Source organism: Xylocopa sonorina, chromosome 6 (assembly GCF_050948175.1).
Source record: "Xylocopa sonorina isolate GNS202 chromosome 6, iyXylSono1_principal, whole genome shotgun sequence".
NCBI classification, from domain to species: Eukaryota; Metazoa; Arthropoda; class Insecta; order Hymenoptera; family Apidae; genus Xylocopa; species Xylocopa sonorina.
In genome coordinates, this window is record NC_135198.1 from 3,926,791 (window position 1) to 3,945,413 (window position 18,623).

At 35.7% G+C, this 18,623-nt stretch overlaps 4 protein-coding genes across 5 annotated transcripts in view; 3 read left to right on the top strand and 1 right to left on the bottom strand.

The window, feature by feature from the left end:
- Nucleotides 1-668: 668 nt before the first annotated feature.
- Nucleotides 669-18,623, top strand: part of LOC143424547 (putative hydroxyacid-oxoacid transhydrogenase, mitochondrial) — a 146,651-nt gene continuing 128,696 nt past the window's right edge. Inside the window, exons 1-8 of the mRNA XM_076896683.1 lie at nucleotides 669-825; nucleotides 990-1,098; nucleotides 1,371-1,634; nucleotides 1,797-2,029; nucleotides 2,254-2,487; nucleotides 2,723-2,885; nucleotides 3,044-3,325; nucleotides 4,543-4,650. Of these exons, the coding sequence (XP_076752798.1) occupies nucleotides 773-825; nucleotides 990-1,098; nucleotides 1,371-1,634; nucleotides 1,797-2,029; nucleotides 2,254-2,487; nucleotides 2,723-2,885; nucleotides 3,044-3,325; nucleotides 4,543-4,626 (1,422 nt within the window). The 5' untranslated portion in view covers nucleotides 669-772 and the 3' untranslated portion in view covers nucleotides 4,627-4,650. The remainder of the gene's footprint in view (nucleotides 826-989; nucleotides 1,099-1,370; nucleotides 1,635-1,796; nucleotides 2,030-2,253; nucleotides 2,488-2,722; nucleotides 2,886-3,043; nucleotides 3,326-4,542; nucleotides 4,651-18,623) is intronic.
- LOC143424447 (glyceraldehyde-3-phosphate dehydrogenase) lies at nucleotides 7,540-9,326 on the top strand. The gene is made up of 7 exons (XM_076896502.1): nucleotides 7,540-7,617; nucleotides 7,684-7,807; nucleotides 8,002-8,117; nucleotides 8,297-8,560; nucleotides 8,627-8,787; nucleotides 8,853-9,047; nucleotides 9,203-9,326. Exons 1-7 carry the CDS (start codon nucleotides 7,540-7,542, stop codon nucleotides 9,324-9,326), a joined length of 1,062 nt encoding a protein of 353 aa, XP_076752617.1.
- On the top strand, nucleotides 9,655-12,752 carry LOC143424562 (glyceraldehyde-3-phosphate dehydrogenase 2). The gene is made up of 5 exons (XM_076896706.1): nucleotides 9,655-9,786; nucleotides 11,171-11,267; nucleotides 11,360-11,599; nucleotides 11,680-11,934; nucleotides 12,036-12,752. Exons 2-5 carry the CDS (start codon nucleotides 11,190-11,192, stop codon nucleotides 12,462-12,464), a joined length of 1,002 nt encoding a protein of 333 aa, XP_076752821.1. The 5' UTR covers nucleotides 9,655-9,786; nucleotides 11,171-11,189; the 3' UTR covers nucleotides 12,465-12,752.
- On the bottom strand, nucleotides 14,417-18,401 carry Reps (RALBP1 associated Eps domain containing). 2 transcript variants are annotated; one of them, XM_076896658.1, is made up of 5 exons: nucleotides 17,822-18,401; nucleotides 16,031-17,312; nucleotides 15,877-15,941; nucleotides 15,240-15,336; nucleotides 14,417-14,989 (listed from the first exon to the last, which is right to left on the bottom strand). In XM_076896658.1, the coding sequence occupies exons 1-5, from the start codon at nucleotides 17,993-17,995 to the stop codon at nucleotides 14,805-14,807; spliced, it is 1,803 nt and encodes a 600-aa protein (XP_076752773.1). In that variant the 5' UTR covers nucleotides 17,996-18,401; the 3' UTR covers nucleotides 14,417-14,804. The 2 variants fall into 2 exon arrangements, with proteins under 2 accessions (XP_076752773.1, XP_076752771.1); XM_076896656.1 differs by having other exon boundaries at nucleotides 15,240-15,441.

Consider the following 18,623-nt stretch of genomic DNA (forward strand, 5'->3'; position numbering starts at 1 on the left):
TTACATAACAGTACTGAATATTCTCGTATCTCTCATCATTTATGACTCGACATGTATTCGATTGATTACCAGTGTCTTGTGTTTGATTAATATACATGCATATGTGGTATTACTTGAAGTATCAATAAATTTCTCTCAGCAGAGACCATAATTTTAGCGACGTACGATGACATTTGCTGATAAACAAGCTACATGTTCATAAAAATTACAAAAATAATTATTAAAAATAGCAGAAAAAAACAGTTTATTCATTTTGATTCTACTGTGTCGACAAACAATGTATTTCTTGTTTATATTGTAGAAAACACAAAGGAAGCGACGCTTCCACAGCTTCCATGAACTGCACGCCACTGCATAATCTCAATAGTCAGCACCAATAACGACCATTTTAATCAGTATGTTATTCGACTGATTACGATGTATATATCATCGAGTAATAAAATAAAATGAAACGTCTAAATTTCGAAATTTAGTTATTGCTCCTTGAAGATATTTTTCTGCTCGGTTACGCAACAATTTTAATCGACAACAAGTCGTTAGTTTCGCCTGAAAACATTTCTTATCGGTGAATATAGAGATTGTTACGGCACTGCTTGCTATATATGTCAATCACCTCGTTACAAACATGAGGATAACTGCGTACAGAACTACAGTCGAATGCGTTCGGTGGAGAACAGCACGCGTGAAATCGACCAGAACTTGAAAGTTACCAACTGTATTTCTCCGTTAAATTTCTCTTCTATTCTGTATTCTCCTCGTACACTGTTAAAAAATGGTACCTAGAAGACACGTGTTGGACCTTTTGCACGCTATTTCATCTCAATCGTGAGTACATATTGTACATCTATACGTACATGTAATAAATAAGTAAATAGTTGTCATAAGCTTAAAGGTAAATTTGAAAAAACATTTTTTACCTTTTTTAGTGTTTTTTTTTAATGTTATGTCGGTGGAAAAATGTTTAGTCAGTTAATATTAATTGTTTACAGATGCAAATGTCCAGCTCATGCAAATCCAGGAGGCACGACGATGCATGAATTAAGAAAAGCTCGCAGCACAGTAGCCAATGCTGTATCGCCGAAAGAATACGCGTTCGAAGTATGTATTTTCAAAATTTTTCAATAATTTTCGAATTTTAAACACACTATAATCAACACGTTTATAAAAACAAATTACAAATCTAAGATCACCTCAAATTCTTAAGTAAAATTTTCATCATGACTCGTACGTCATTTGTAATCCATTGTATGGAAATTATTTTCTAATACAAATTTTTATTTATACATTGTCGTTGGCTTTATATCTCTGCAAATTCGGAAAGCATAAATAATAACGTTGTTTCATGATGTTAATGGAATAACAATTTTCAGATGGCCTGTTCCACCGTACGATACGGCGTTGGCGTGACCAAAGAGTTGGGCATGGATATTCAAAATTTCGGTTTGAAGAACGTTTGCGTAATGACAGATCCCAATTTGGCAAATTTGTCGCCCGTTAAAACTGCCATGGACAGTCTTACGAAATATGGTGTTCAAGCTACGGTTTATGACAAAGTACGCGTAGAACCCACGGAGCAGAGTTTAAAAGAGTCCATCGAATTCGCTAAACGTGGACAGTTTGATGGTTTCATAGCGGTAAGATACAAAAATATTCCTAAACGTCGTCCGAAAAATCAATTCTTCTTTTTGTATTTAAAATGTACATTCAGAAAATAGCAGTTGATAATGATAGAAGTAATTGTAGACTGTTGCTGCAATTTATATGTAAAATTTAATGTAAAATTTCTGTTGCATCAGATAGGAGGTGGTTCAGTAATGGACACTTGTAAAGCCGCGAATCTTTATAGCTCCGATCCACGAGCAGACTTTTTGGATTACGTAAACCCGCCTATCGGTAAAGGGAAACCGATCAGAGTGCCGTTGAAACCACTGATAGCGGTACCTACCACGTCTGGTACTGGTTCAGAAACGACTGGTGTTTCCATTTTCGATTATCAAACGCTCAAGGCCAAAACTGGAATTGCCAACAGGTAGATGTTTGCATACTACGTATAACAACAAATAATAATGTTCTAATGTAATCAACACTTGTCATGTACAGTATATCCAATTTAACATTTAACAGTTTTAATAATACAAGATAATTGTAAGCGAAAGTCTAAGTAAAAAGAATTTAGAAATGACTCGAAATTTTGTACTGACAGCAAAAATTTAAAAGCTGATTGAATTAATTAAACAATTTTTATTACAACAGGGCCTTGAGACCCACTCTGGGCTTGATAGATCCGAATCATACGCTGACCATGCCAGAAAGAGTCTGTGCTTTTTCTGGCTTTGACGTATTGTGCCATGCTCTTGAATCTTTTACTGCGATACCATACACAGAAAGAACACCGTGCCCTTCGAATCCAATCCTTAGACCAGCCTACCAGGGTAGCAACCCCATCAGTGACGTGTGGGCAAAACATGCTCTTCAAACGATGCGCAAGTAATCAATGATACACGTTATTATAATAAAAAAAAGAAAACATCAATTAATATGCGAAATATCAATTGCAATATTTTTCTAAATAATTTATATCAGCACATTGCTGGACGAAGACGTATCAATTCGTCTTTTAGAATATTAGTAGCCTTAAACGTATCAATACATCGTTCAATTGTCATTATTATATTATATTAATTGTTCGCGTAATAATCCGTCAATCTTTTCCTTCGCACAGATATTTCAAGAGAGCAGTATATAACCAAGATGATCTCGAGGCCAGAAGTAACATGCACCTAGCAAGCACCATGGCTGGCGTTGGTTTTGGGAACGCTGGAGTTCATCTTTGCCATGCATTGTCTTATGCTATCAGTGGGAATGTGAAAAGTTTTCAACCCGAGGTATAATTACGCTTATTCTAAACAGTGATATGTTAACTACAAGTTAAAATGTAATAATTTATAGAAATCAGCATTTAAATAGTTAATGCCGAATATACATCTTCCAAATGTGCTGTCAAAATAATTTAATAATAACAGCGATATATTTTTCGTCGTAGGGTTATAGCAAAGATCACCCTATAGTGCCACACGGCCTTTCTGTCGTCATATCAGCGCCCGCTGTGTTCTCTTTTACCGGAAATGCATGCGCGGAAAGACACTTGGAGGCTGCTGAATTACTCGGTGCTGACGTTAGTCGTGCTAAGAAGAGTGATGCTGGGAAAATATTATCAGACACCGTGAAAGAATACATGACGACGATGAAAATAGAGAACGGCTTAACCGAATTAGGCTTCAAGAAGGAAGACATTCCAGCTTTGGTCGAAGGCACTCTACCACAGGTATGGTCAATAATTATTTACACTCCTTCTTTCTCGTCGCCCTCCTTATATGCCAAACGAAGGCTACAATTAAGATTCGAAACGTGATCTAAATATTTTCTAAAATATTCTATAATTTCTCTATAAAATCACACACGTCTACTATATGACAATACCAAAAAATTAGAAACGAAAGAAGACCTTCGATCCACTTAGTTATTGACCCTTTGCACTTGGCGCTTTCCTGGACGTTACCAACAATAGAAAACTTCCATTTCCATAAATAACTTCAAGGAAACGCGTATCTTTCATAAAATTGCGGCGAAATAAGTTAAAGCTCTGTAATTACAAAACAATTTCGATGTCCTCTCGAGCGATATGTCACATTTGCGATGTGCCATCGAAGGGGACGTCCAAATGCAAACAGTTAAAAAGGAAAATGAATTCGCGCATGGTTTTGGTGGAAGTAATACGAATATGTACGAATCAACAGATGACTTACCAATAATTAGTGAGTAATACTACTTAAAATAAGTAGAAGGCAGGAGAACGAGTCAATCAAGGAGTTCTTCCTCTTGAGGAATCACTGCGTGTGCCGGTACGTCGTGCGTCTGACAACGCTCGACCGAATCTACTGCGTCTACTAAGTGTTATGTAGGCACATGTTTGTCGTGCGCAGGCGTAAACATTGACTCCTCGAATTTACAATTATTTACCAGACGTGAATGCTATAGCATTCAAATTTTCAAGCTAATTATTATTCATTTAATTTTATACAATCGTAATTTTTGCAATTATTATGTATTTTAAAGTAACAGCCATCTGATTTATCGAGCATTCTCATATTATTTTGTCATTTCTCTATATTTAAAACAGCCTGTCTATTTTTGTAATTTTACTATTCGCGAACGTGTTGATCAAATACAGAATTTTCGTGAATTATAGTTACATTTCAGTCAGAAAGTATCATTTGGTAAATGAAGAGGAGCTTAAAATAGCACGATAGTGATTTATTAGTCACTATACGTGGATCATTACAATTAAGTAAATTCGCCATATCTTTTCAATTTCATGTATGATGAATTCACAATTGTTACAATTTGATGGGTCCGTATGGTCGTACAATATTTATGTGCGCACATTCACGAATTGGCTAACGTCTAAACAATTTCATCGATAAACCACAAGAATCGATTGTACATTTATTTTTATCTAATTCACTTTTGCATTGTTTGCAGCATCGTATCACGAAATTAGCGCCCAGGGATCAGTCAAAAGAAGAACTGGCGCAGCTTTTCGAAAATTCGTTTACTATTTACTAGAGGACAGGATCTCGTAACATTGTAGTTCCTCAAAGTTAACAAATGTAAGCTACTTTTTTATTACCTAATTCTTTTGTACAAAATTTTGTTACGTGTATATAAACCCTTTTCTTTTAAATAAACATTAACACGTTTCTTCCTTCATTTTTCCGACGATCCACTATGAAATACAAACTGAACGATTATACCTTCGAATTGATAAATCATAAATTTACTTATTTAAATGATTAACGAATCAAGAAAGTCGTCGTCGTCAGAGAATCCTTAATAAAGCATTCATCGTTATTACATAACGATGAAAAGGATCTCTGAGTTCAATGACTTTCATTTTGTCAAACAATTACGAATAAACCCTTACTTCTACCTCGAGGCACATTATAGTGCATATCTTCCAATAATTTTTATCTAACAAAATCTAATTACCTACGCCAAATACATCGCATATGTTAATTAATCATTAATATTACTAATTAATAGATTGACTACAATATCAGAAGTAAGCTGCAGATTCGTATTCATCTGTAGCAGTCGAATCGTATCTTACTTTATCTAAATTTAACCACACATTTGACACACACCTATGAAAAATAAATAAATGTCATCAAATCTTGACTAAAAATAATTCTATCCATAGTTACACATCTATAAGAATATCGTAAAGGAATATTTTCGGACCGATAGTAGCGTGAGTCGATCGATTTGATGTAAACGAACATCAATATTGTTGATCATTAATATTATTAAAAATATAGTAATTTATCAACTATAATTTCTGATATAATATTTCAGAATTAATTCTCGATTATTTCGAGGAACTTTGTAACACTTGTCTCTCGTAAATATCGAAATACGAATACACACGCGTAAATCAGAATTAAATCATGGAAATATAAAAATATCATTTTTTTTAAATGTACATTCGCATTTAAAATGATATTTCAAATTTCGATGATGTTAATTGGCTAGATGATAGCAGAATGCATATCGATTTCTGTATATTTGAGAGAAAAATGGTATTAATAATTCCTCAAAATAATTTCGACAAGCATATTCTTTTTCTTCAACGTCTGAACATCTACGAGTCTGCTCATTTGCCTGGTCAATTCGGTTTTCATTCGAAGCAAATGAGAAATGAAAGAAATGGAATAACTTACATTATCTGTATGCAATACTTAAGATTTCAATGATTTATTCGTGGCAATTGTCCTGTATATATTCAGATTTTGATTCGTTTCGTGCAAATTATTGCAAAATTTCACTGGTGAATTCCTGTTAATGAGGTTTTCGTGAAAACCCCACCAAGATGGACCACAGATTATCGAATAGGCGACGAGGTAGAAGATGAAACACGAAAACACAATTTTATTGACCATTCTGATGAAAATTCGGAAAATCTGAAGAAACAGAAAATGGACTTCCTGACAGGTCTGTCACGACAAAAAATCTATTCAGTCTGAGAATAATGAGTTGCACAAAGCAATTGGTGAAGATTATAGAACCCAATCAGGATAATAAAATAAATACAGGAATTCACACGAGAATTTGGAATTTCAAAACCACTTAAAGTTAAATAATTGACGAAAGCATTCGTTCGCTCAAAGATGGAATATTCTTTCAATCAAACAATTTCTTCATGGTTAATAATAAATTTGTTCACACACATCGTCGTCTATCAATCTATCAATCTATGCGACATACGAGCTCACCTAAATAATTTCGAGATGAAGACAAGATGAGCTGGTTTCGTCAAAATGTTTGTGGTCCAGCTGTAATCGCCATCGCTTCTGTCATATCAAAAATTCTTCTTTCCTCTGTATTAACATGTCCAATTATAATTCAATTTCATTTTTCATGCTGGATACGTAATTTACATTCTGTAACGCGTGTACGATGACATAAAAGGTAACTTCCAATTTAGAAACATCCATTTTCCGATCGAAACATTTGAAATTATTCTGAAATTGAAAATAGCATAAAGTTTGATATAATTTTGATAAAGTTTCGTGTTTTTCAATCGATTACCTTATACATTTTGTAACGAACGTGATTGCGCTCTATTTTCACAGCAATTTTATACTTGTGTTTAAGTACATTATCAAATTGCGTGATCCATTTTATTTCGTACATCGCAAATTACTCGTGTCTCCTTCAAGCTGTTAAATTGAAACATTCTTTCATTGTATCGCAAAAATTATTAGAAATGTTCTAATGGTATTAAGATACACTCACCATGGAAGCTCTTGAAGAAGAAATTTGTTTCACCACGAATATCCATTTCAGTATTTCTCAGTCTTCACTCGAACTGACTTCCTCGACTGTAAATGTACGACTGCTCACCTTGTATCGCCTTACGATAGCTTTATATTTCTCTTCATTAATGATGTTGACGGTTCCTTCGTAATGTCAAACTATTTCGTAGCTGTTAGTAGAGCAGATCGTTCTCTGTGAAAAAAAAAACAATAATAATGTGAATTTACGATACCAGTTCCAGGAAACGTAGAATTACGTTCTAAATGGTATGTACTGAAATAATCCTTGCGTTATTTGTCTATGTGTATAATAATCGTACATTGATCGCATATTTCATAGAACTTCTTAGGACATCGCTGTCTCTTTTCCTTTTTTAATTTTTCTTTAACATTTATGATAATAATTGAATGTAATTATACTTCAACAGATTCTTCATTCATTACACGTATGTGATAAATTTATATTTATATTTTCAAGTACTGCCATTCGAACGATTTTTTACCTATACCTTCAATTTTGCATACAAATTCGCACTATTGACTTTTTGACGTGTCACAGATTAGAAGTGAGTGTACGTAAAATTTGATGAATGCGACATACAATTTCGAAACAAGTCGCAAACTGATATTGTTCGTAGTTAATTAATAATCTGATCCAGAAGTTATGGTAGTTGTAGGAATTAATGGATTCGGAAGGATAGGGAGAATGTGTCTGCGTGCTTGTATCGAGAAAGATATTACGGTAACGATTAATTACTTGAAACGTGCTCGTGTACGGGACAAGTAAATATCAATTATGTTGTAATAGGTTAAGTTGATCAATGATCCATATATCTCGACTGACTATATGATATATCTCTTTAAATTTGATTCGACTCACGGACCTTATCCCACGAAACTGGAGTGTGAAAATGGGAATATTATTATCGGAGGTATAATCAGTAACTAATTTTCTAATATTGATCGAAGGTACTTTTAACTAAATGTTCAACTTTAAACTCTTATGTTATAATAATCTGTTCGTGTACGTATGCATTTATGTACATTCTATATGCATATCTTGTTGCTAGCAATTAATTTTTTCATCTAAAATTGATATGCTGAATCTAATTAATTCTTTTCAAAGAGAACAAGATAGTCACGTCACAGGAGAAAAATCCGTGTAAAATAAAATGGAAAGAAGCGGGTGTGACTTACGTGATCGAAGCTACTGGGCTTTTTACTAATTTAGAGAAGGCCAGCGTAAGATATGAAATTGTTATTCCTTCTTAATTACTTTCGATTTCTAAATATCGTATTATCTACTGTTTACATTAATCTAAAAGTTTCTTTACGATATAAAGAACACATTTTGTTACCTAAAAGAGATATAACATCGTCTTCAAAATACATTAATTATACTTGGTCTCGTCCAATTCTAGTTACATATGGATGGGGGTGGTAAAAGGGTGATCATTACCGCGCCTTCTGTAGACGCACCGATGATGGTTTACGGTGTGAATCACAAGTGTTACGATCCGAAGAAAGGTAAAATAGTATCGGCTGCTTCCTGCACGACAAACTGTGCAGCGCCGATTATTCGAGTGATGCACGACAAATTCGAAGTGATCGAGGTAATGATCAGTAGCGTGCACGCCTTGACATCGATGCAGAGGACCTTAGATGGACCTATTGAGAGAGGGAAGGTAAGTCTCGAGTATTTTCTTGAACTTCGTTCATTCATTTGAAACTGAAACGTTTCATTAATGTAGCTATGGAGAGACGGCAGGGGTGCTCTTCAGAATATCATTCCAACATCTTCGGGTGCGGCCAAGTCATTGGACAAAATTATCCCTGAGCTTAAAGGAAAAATTTCTGCGATTGCGTTCAGAGTACCAATCGCAAATGTTTCTTTATGCGATATGACGTTCAGGTAGCACTTTCGTGAATTGTATTAAGTAGAATACAAGGATACACGCGCGATTTTAATCGTTTTAGAGTTAATAAGCCTACAACGTACGAAGAAGTGAAGGAAGCCATGAAAGTAGCGTCAGAGAATGATATGAAGGATATACTGGGTTATACAGACGACGATTGTGTATCATCCGATTTCAATAACACACATTACTCGTGTACTTTCGATGCCAAAGCTGGCATTCCTCAAACAAGTACATTCATCAAAGTCGTTGCCTGGTGATCATCGATAATACGAAATTATTCATTTTGTAGGGAATTTTTAAACACTCTTTCAATTATCAATAGGGAAAAAACAATTTTCATTGCGAAGAAATGAACTAATAACGTAAACATAAAATTTGTTTAGCAATTACAATGTAAGGTAATTACAGGTACGACAATGAATACGGTTATGCACATCGCGTGGTGGACTTAATAAAGTACATGTACCAAGTTGACTCTGGTAACATACAGGTACCTGTACAAGAGGAAATGGACGAAGCAAACGAAGATTAATTATATTGCTTAGTAATAATGACATACAAATAATCATAAGGTCTCTTATGTGTAATCTATCCGCATTTCTTATTAGTTTGAATAATTTCAGAATCATGGTATCACATTTACTCCATGTTACTGTATATTTGCCTGTGTTTTCCCTATTATAAGAATAAACGTACCATTACCATTTATACCATTTAAACAAATCTGTTGATCGAGTAACCGCTCGCCATTGCACAAGTATAAAAATATGCGTCGATTCTCTTCTTCGGTAATAGAAATTTAAATTTCGCGGCTTTTGAATACGTCGATAAGAATGCCTGTTCACGTGATCCGAATTTAGCCGATAATAACCGAAATCACGAAAACGGTTACAGCGCATACGTCTAAAACTGATGCCGGTTATATTACCGTCTTCTGCCCTTCAAATGACACTGCTTTTGTGGTAAGCGTAGCGTGCAGATTGTTCTTTCCTGTGAGTACCACTTTTTTAATACAATTTCGACTTATCGTATCATTTATTTACAAATTAGCAGATCCCCATCGCTTCGTGCTTATCGGTCCTAGTAAATTACAGTTGTTCACGTTTTATGTTAACAATCGTAGCATTAGAATAATTAGAACCGTGGCAGACTTATATCTGGAACTATGTGCACGATGTACATTTTATTCATACCGGCTGATATGACGTCATCTGAAATAAGTATCTTCCTGCAATAATTGCTACGGAGTAGTATATCTAGATTCAGTTGAAGAACCTTCCAGAAAACGTGTGCCGATGATTTCCTAACATGTCTGAATTTACCCTTCCGCGAACTCGTTGGGTTCAACTTTCGCCGGAATTTCCTTTGTTTGTTAGAGATTCTACTATCGTTTACTTGTATATCGTTATGTAGCCTAATATTTTCTCTGTTACAAATTATTTAAGCTCTGTACAACTCTAATTACTTACTAAAAACGAAAACACCGGTTAATCGATTTTCATGAGTCTATGTTACCTTCGTAATTGCCTCGACGTTTTCATTTATTTCTTAACGATATTTCTGTAGAAAGTACATAATTGTACGGTTATTCAATTATATCAATTCATTTAACTGATAATATCGAGGTTTTTTTCTAAGTTGGGTAAAAACTGATAGTGATGCAGAGCAATCGTGATAATTGTAATTACATCATTCCGTTCTTAGATTTTTAATGTAACATTAAGTGTATTATATTAAATATATTTTTGATAATATTCACATATATATTGCTATAAAAACCGAGATACTAGCATGTGACAACGGTCACGTTCGACATCAAGGACAAGTAGACTGAGAGGTACGAATCTTTGTGACCTTGAATGACCTTTAGTGTAATATAGATTCATAAGATAAGAGTCCAAAGTAGCATATATTCGACTTTTATAAATTATTTAATTTGTTCGTGCAAATTAAAATCCCTAGAAAAACGACTTCCAATGTTAACGTTGAAATATTTCAAGCAATCAAGTTACTCTTAGTGTGGCTATATTCATAAATTATTGAGATTATAATCACCCAAATTGCAATATTTTCACCAACAAAATACAATTGAAACTATATGCAAATCAGTTCGTGTGTAATATGATTTATAAATTACTATACCTATCCATGTGTATTAACTAGTAAACATGTTTGCAATTTACTGAAAACATATTACTGCTCAATGCGATAAGAAATAATGTTGTAAATGAAACAAATTTGTTTATTTAAGGTTATGTCGCGTATAATACGATTCACTTTGTTCGCGTCGGTAGCACAAAAATTATTTTACAAACATCAACAGATATTTTCCAAGTTAAACGTAGGTAATCGAGAATTAATCCGTTCGTTTTCCAGTTGTACCGAAGAAGACGACATGAGTAAAATTGGAATTAACGGATTTGGCCGTATTGGCCGTCTTGTGCTTAGGGCGTCCCTCGAGCGTGGCGGTCAGGTATTAAAGAATTTCCTGACTTTTTGAGAACCTCTCGGTTTTCAATACATATAAAACGTTCTTCATTTTGTTAATTATCATAATTTTATCAGGTTGTTGCCATCAATGATCCATTCATTGGTCTGGATTACATGGTGTACATGTTCAAATATGATTCCACTCATGGAAGATTCAAGGGAGAAGTTAAAGCTGAGGGAGGTTGCTTAGTTGTCAATGGCAATAAAATCGCTGTGTTCAGTGAACGCGAGCCAAAAGCTATTCCATGGTCGAAAGCTGGTGCTGAATATGTTGTAGAATCTACTGGTGTCTTCACAACCATAGAGAAGGCCTCCGTATGTAAAACTTTATACAACTCTTTTTAATTTAAATATGTAAGTTTCGTATGTATAAATGTTCTTCTTTAATATTTCAGGCCCATTTGGAAGGTGGTGCAAAGAAGGTCATCATTTCTGCCCCATCAGCTGATGCACCTATGTTTGTTGTTGGTGTTAACTTGGAAGCTTATGATCCAAGTTACAAAGTTATTTCCAATGCTTCCTGTACCACCAATTGTTTAGCTCCTCTTGCTAAAGTTATTCACGATAACTTCGAAATTATCGAGGGTCTCATGACCACTGTGCACGCCATCACCGCTACCCAGAAAACTGTTGACGGACCTTCCGGAAAGGTACGCGAACTTTTCCTTTTTTTCTACCGATCGAAAAGAATTTAGGATCGTCATTCCATTTCATCGCATTTAATTGCTCTTTTTTATCGTTTATATAACAGTTGTGGCGAGATGGTCGTGGTGCTGCTCAAAACATTATCCCCGCTGCAACTGGTGCGGCTAAAGCTGTTGGTAAAGTCATTCCAGCTCTTAACGGAAAGCTGACTGGTATGGCGTTCCGTGTACCGGTGCACAACGTGTCTGTCGTTGACTTGACGGTCAGACTCGCCAAACCTGCAACATACGATGCTATTAAAGCGAAAATCAAGGAAGCTGCTGAAGGGCCTTTGAAGGGAATTTTAGGCTACACCGAAGACGACGTAGTATCCTCCGATTTCATTGGTGATAACCACTCCAGTATTTTCGATGCTAAAGCCGGCATACCTTTGAACGATAATTTTGTTAAATTAATTTCGTGGTACGACAACGAATACGGTTACTCAAACCGTGTGGTCGATTTAATTAAGTACATTCAAACGAAAGATAACTAAACGTGTTCACGTGTTTGTACGTAATGCGTCCACTTAAACGTTTCTGTACAATGATGTTTATTATATGAGCATATCGCTGTTGTGTATGGATATTTCGAGTTAAAAAATGTTACATGTAATTAAGGATAGAGTTTCCAAACAGAAATCGAAAATAACACGGAATTCAAAGTATTTTAGCATACATACAATTGCTTGCACAGAAAATAGTTTGTAACTGATATTATGTGAATGATAGGCGTCGATTGTTAAACAAGTACAAAATAAAGCAGGCTTTTTTTGGATTTGTGATGTTAACCGATTAAAATTTTTTGTTCATAGTTTTAAACCATATTTCGTAGATGACATAGAAAAATACACATGCAAATATAATATACATTTGTGGAAGTTACACAGTTGTATATGCAACGTAACTTATATGGTAATCGTACATTATCTCGGCAAGAGTAATGTACGTTATATTTAATTTGCCTTTTTATCATTAATTCTCATTCATCACATTCTTTAAAAATATTTGTGACCTCTTTCTGTATTATTAATATTATTTGTCATTCGTGCATTGACATCAATAAAAACTGTTACGAAATTAAGACAATGCTTTATTTAATTCTTCGAACATCTTATCTCTTCTCATAATATTGTTACATTTTTACAGAGTTACACGAATAAGAGGAATGGGTAAATTAACAGTTAATCTGTATGATATACTTTCTATACAATTTTCTGTACACTTAGAAAAAGTTCTTTTTTTCACTTAATTATCGAAACGTTTGTAAGTAATTTTAACAAAAGTTTTTGTGGCCACCATAAGAGTGGCGGCAATATTGGTTTCAACATCGTTAAAATATTGTACTGTATGGCACAAGGAATTGTCTGTTATTTAACATTTCTCAGTGATATTAAATTAGTTTTCTATAGTGACATCGAATAAAAATTTTTTAAGAGCATCGTATTTATATACAAATGCAATCACCATGTTTAGGATAACCAGAGTAGCAAATAATTAAATATATTTTTATTATGTTAGACTATGGATGGTCATACAAATTCATATTTTTGTGGACACATTTAACCCTTTTAGTGCCAATGGGCCGATTTGTCGGCCCGTGGCCCAATCTATTGGCCCGCGGTCCTTATGCGAAAACTGCCACGGGCCGATGCATACCAAATCTTCGTATATTCTTCGTATGTACTCCGTAAAATGCCTGGTACTAAAAGGGTTTTAAAGATTTTGAATGGGCCATTGTAGAAAACGCCCGTAGTTTAATTGAAGATTGAAGACGACATTTGAATAATCTTATTATAAATGAAACAAAAGTAGAATAACGTACTTACATGCAAATTGATTCAAGGTGCATCAATGTTTGTTTTTTAAAGTATATTTATTCTCTGAGTGTTCTGTTCCTGCAGACTTCATTTTCTTTCATTCCTTGTTCTAATTCTATTTGCTATGTACAATTATCACGAAATGAAATACATTGTAACACATTCGTTTTTTTTTTCTTTTTAGGAATACCGATTAGTTATATATGCCATGCTGTGAAAAATTCTGGTTGTACAGCAATACGAAAATACAGTTTCATTTTCTTACCTCGTAAACAATAAACATTCATCGTTCTGTTTTTTAATAGTTTCGCAGTATACAATAATCAAGCTTTCACTTAGCGCTTGATGCAAATGTTCAACTTTAAAAACTCTTTAATATATAAAGGACTATTTTTTTTAGCAATTTAGCATAGTACTTATGCATAAAAAATATATAAGTTTTTTTTTAAATTATTTAAACGTTAAAATGCTATAACATTTGAAATACTAGAGAGTGGCAGGTGTTGCTACAATATTTGTACCCACACTTCTAATAATGCACACTGGAATTAAGTCTATGAAGGAGGATAAAATGTGATAACCATTAACGTTTTCTTGATGATATTTTTTTTAAACATTCTTGATAGCCGTAAAAACGTCTACGTTTTTTTTCATCGTTAAAATGCAATTCAAATATATGTAAGCATCAGTAAATTACGCGTTGCGCGCGTGTGCCAGTTAAAATATTAAAAATATACAAATAGACCTATAAAATCTAATTAATGCTTCAAAACACAGCAACTGACAAGTGGAAATAGGTTGAACAGTTTAAACGTTAGATAATTTCTACCGATACCTTTTTTTTAGATTAGCAATAATAATTTTTAATTATGCTAATTATTGTGAATATACGAAACATTGCGAAAGGAAATATTCTAGACTAGCATGACACATGAGATACTCGATTTTACAAATGAATTTAGGAAAAATCGATAGTTCAGAGTTCGGACTCTTCGTAACATGCGATGAAAAATTACATCATGTTAGAAGTAAGAGCTTCGCACGAAGATTTATACGTTCTTGGAGCGCGCTGGCTAGTTCGTGCGTTAATTCCTCGCAAACTAATCGGAGCTCAGCATTCTTCTCTCGCAACTCTTGCAATGTTAATTTCTTCGGCTCTTCCGCTTCATCCTTCGTGGCGTCCTCGTCTCCTCCTTCACGCTCTAGAAACGAGATGAAAAGAAATATGTTTTGAAATATTTGAAGCCTCACCCATTTTTCACCTTCACAAGCAAAGTTAGAATGTCCTTTAATTTTTGCAAAGTTCTATATGATTCTATTAGTTCATATAGTCTCGGTAGATATCACTATTTCTCGAATACCTTAAGAGCAATTAAACCAAGGACAGTTACATTCAAATGCATGATCGAAATTTACATCGAACACTAATTGGAAACGAAGTAAAAGACTTACTTGGACTTGGTTTCCTATAAATATGAAATGCACCACAGACACCGGTAAATTGTTGTGATTGCGGAGTTTCCAACGGTGGATTTTCAGGTAGTTCGCTCTTTGGGGAAAAGTGAGAAAAATCAGCAACAAAACCTTGATTTTCATTTAAGGCTTTTTGTCCCTCTCCCTCGCTTTTTTGACCAACCAATTTTCGAGGCGAAGTCTGTAGTAGAGGATACATGACAAGATTTTCTTTATAACGATAATTTTGCCTGCGCAACTTTTAACCCTTCCGCGGACAGGGCGACAACGGTGGCCGCCGCCAAATTACCGTGTTTGCTTAATAAGACAAGATGATTACGGTCATACGCACAAGCTTGTTAAAAATGAAAAAGCTACGAATTACTTTGTTCTGTGATAATATGAATGTCAACATCGTGGTGATATATAGTAATTTGAATGCTTTTATCAAGTGTCCGCGAATGGGTTAACCTTCCAAATCCCGTAACACATCGTGTGTATAAAATATTGAAAAATATCTACTGTGCAGGTCCATAAAAAGCAGCTTAACTGAACGCAGATTTCATTATTAATAATTCCAATATGGACGAAATTCGATAATCGAACGGTATCGAAAAATAGGCAACAGGTAACTTACAATTCCAGGAGAGATTCTTGGTGGTACTAGCGGAGGTGCTCCAAGGAAACTTTGACCATTTTTCCCTACAAGAACGCGCACAGTTTGAACCGTAAAACTTTGCTTTCACAGCCACGGGTGAATAGTATCGCAGTGTATTGGTAGCAACATATACCTAATTTATTAAGATCAAGACTAGAACTTCTCGTGTGTGTTCTGTATGGTCTGGGTGGTGGTGGAGGCGGTGGTTCCTTCTTTGGGGTAACAATGATACCTTCTTCGGGAGGTGGAGGTGGTTTTTTAATTAGGGGTCGTTGCGCCAATGCATTGGCTGTCCTTTGGAGATCATCGTCTCCTAATGTAGTGCAGCTGCTATTATTACCATTAGTACCAGAAGCAAGGATTGCTGCTTCCGGTGTCAGACGCAGAGGTACAGGATGCAAAATTTTCGGATCTTTTTCAACGGCTGACTTTTGAAAATCAAAATTGACTAATTGTAAACCTGGACTAGTTAGAGAACTGCTAGTACCAGTAGGTGAATCGACAAATTTTGTCCACTCTTTATTCCTCTCTCGGGTACCAGTGGCATTAGGTGGAGTAGTTTTTTGAGTAACTGTAGCTGGTGGAGCAGGTGGTGGAGCAGTCTTCTGTTTAAGCAAAGGGATCAACAAAGGTGGAGGTAAAACGTCAGGTAGAGGCACATGATTTCTTCGTAGCACAACCAAATGCATAGCGACGAAAAACTCTTGTAAACTTAATGCTCCATCTCTGGTAATATCCGCGAGCTGCCAAATGCGACTGAGTTCTCCCAAAGGAAGTCCAGACTTCTCAAAGAATGGCCTGGCTATTGGTCCATGCAAAAGTCCATCAGGATCTAGTTGTAGTTGCGCAAATTGAGCAGCATAATATTCCCGCTGTTCATCACTAATTATCCACACTTCCTCAGGTGGAAAGTCTGAGCCCTCGCCATCTGCATCACCCTCGTCACTACTATGATGCTCCGAGCTTTCCTCTTCGGTACCTAATAGTTGCCTTTGTTCCTCTGATACCAACAATCCTTGCCAACCTCCGGATACAGAGTCCAATATTGTTTCACCACCTAAGTCATTGTTTCTGTCTTGTATAACACTGTTTGTTGGTGTAGGTGAATCGGTGCTACCCCCGGTCTCCCTCGGAGACTCTGCTTCACTTTCACTTTCTGTAGTGCTTTCGGGTGCGTGATGGTGTCCTTTCATGGCCCTCTCCGAATCTGAACTTCTCCTACCATCCTCATCTCTAGACGTTAACCAAGTGAATCTTGGTAACGTTAGAAAGTCCAAAGGCATGGTAATTATGTCTTTACGGATGCTAAGCCCAGCTTGATGGGCCGCTACGAGTTTCAATAGTACAAAGAACTGTTTCTTTCCAAGATGTGTACCGATGTGCGACGCTTCAGTTCCAAAACAGATATCCAATATCTGCAAATGAAAAAAGCATATGTCACTGATGTACGATTGATATTTTAGTTAAACTTTCTAATTTCAATTTTTTAAATATATTACTTCTAAATTTACACTATTTTAAATGTTATAATAAAAAAAAATTCGAACTTCCATTTTATTTATCAATAAACATATATTGGGAATAAATAACAGTATGCATATGTATCGATATTATGTCGAAAACAGATCACGGAGAACTATTTTTATCGCGTTTGTCTTATTTCCCATTCAGACACGTACAGGTCCCGACTGTCTTGTATTCGTTACTTAATTACAATATCCCTAACTCCCTCGTAACAGTCATTTAATCCTAACCTTCGCAAGTTTTCATGATCTGTCGATGTTGGATCGTGTAGATCGCGAATTGAACGCCCACCTCGAGACGATCAAATAGATTTTACACCGTTCCGAGACGTTAATCGCGCGTTTGACAGAGAACTAACAGCTGACAGGCTAGGTGTGTGACGGATGGACTTAAAATTTACCTTCATCGTGACAACTCCTGGTAAATTCGCCGAGCGCAGTAGTTCGGCAACTTTGATCACCGGCACATTGTCACTCTCGGTGTTCTCGCAGCAATAACTAAAAATGTCCTCGTAATATTGATGTTCGGTCATCGTTAGGTGAAGGCTCGCCATCGTGATCGAATCCCAATCCATCTTGGCGACAAGTTACAACGGAGCAATGAACCGCTTCTACACTCGTTACGTGCAAACTGGCTCCGTTCTCCTTTCCGTACTCTCCTCTCTCTCTCTCTCTTTCTCTCTTTCTCTCTCTCTCTCTCTCTCTCTCTCTCTTTTTCCCTCGTTTCTATCCCTCTACGTCGTTGTCCTTCCGTTTTTGACACGGTCTGCTTCACAGGACGGTCGTGATCAGTACGCGGTCACATCGCACGATAATATTTATGAGTACGATAAATCGTAGGAGAATTTAAGACACACCGTTCACAGACTACACCCCGTGCATCACGAAATTACCGCTCGACGGCCATCTTTCTGTCCCCTCGGTTCTGTTTGACATTATTATAATCTATCTGCGCACACTACACGAACCGCACGACTGACATTTCTACGGTATGTGCGCATTAACTTTATAGGATTATAATGCCAGTGCGACGCCTGCGCAGTTCTCTCGCGGTATCGCGGGACTTTTCAAATACTCTTTCAAATCGTTCCATTCTCGTCCCATCCTTTATTTGTGCTACAGTACAATTTGTTTATTATAATACCTTTCTTCTTTCTATTCTCTTCTAGTGTATCTCATGTTTATCGATCAAATTACAAGCGA

Bases quoted from the DNA above. Each gene is read 5' to 3' on its own strand.
- Reps (XM_076896656.1), bottom strand. From the start codon at position 17,995: ATGGATTGGGATTCGATCACGATGGCGAGCCTTCACCTAACGATGACC. The intron at 15,942-16,030 runs GTATATGTTGCT...GCGTTCTTGTAG, and splicing joins TCTTGATCTTAATAAATTAG to GGAAAAATGGTCAAAGTTTC. The intron at 14,990-15,239 runs GTAAGTCTTTTA...TCTCGTTTCTAG, and splicing joins TTATAGGAAACCAAGTCCAA to AGCGTGAAGGAGGAGACGAG.
- LOC143424562 (XM_076896706.1), top strand. From the start codon at position 11,190: ATGAGTAAAATTGGAATTAACGGATTTGGCCGTATTGGCCGTCTTGTG. The intron at 11,600-11,679 runs GTATGTAAAACT...TTAATATTTCAG, and splicing joins CAACCATAGAGAAGGCCTCC to GCCCATTTGGAAGGTGGTGC. The intron at 11,935-12,035 runs GTACGCGAACTT...TTTATATAACAG, and splicing joins TTGACGGACCTTCCGGAAAG to TTGTGGCGAGATGGTCGTGG.
- LOC143424447 (XM_076896502.1), top strand. From the start codon at position 7,540: ATGGTAGTTGTAGGAATTAATGGATTCGGAAGGATAGGGAGAATGTGT. The intron at 8,788-8,852 runs GTAGCACTTTCG...TAATCGTTTTAG, and splicing joins TTATGCGATATGACGTTCAG to AGTTAATAAGCCTACAACGT. The intron at 9,048-9,202 runs GTGATCATCGAT...AGGTAATTACAG, and splicing joins TTCATCAAAGTCGTTGCCTG to GTACGACAATGAATACGGTT.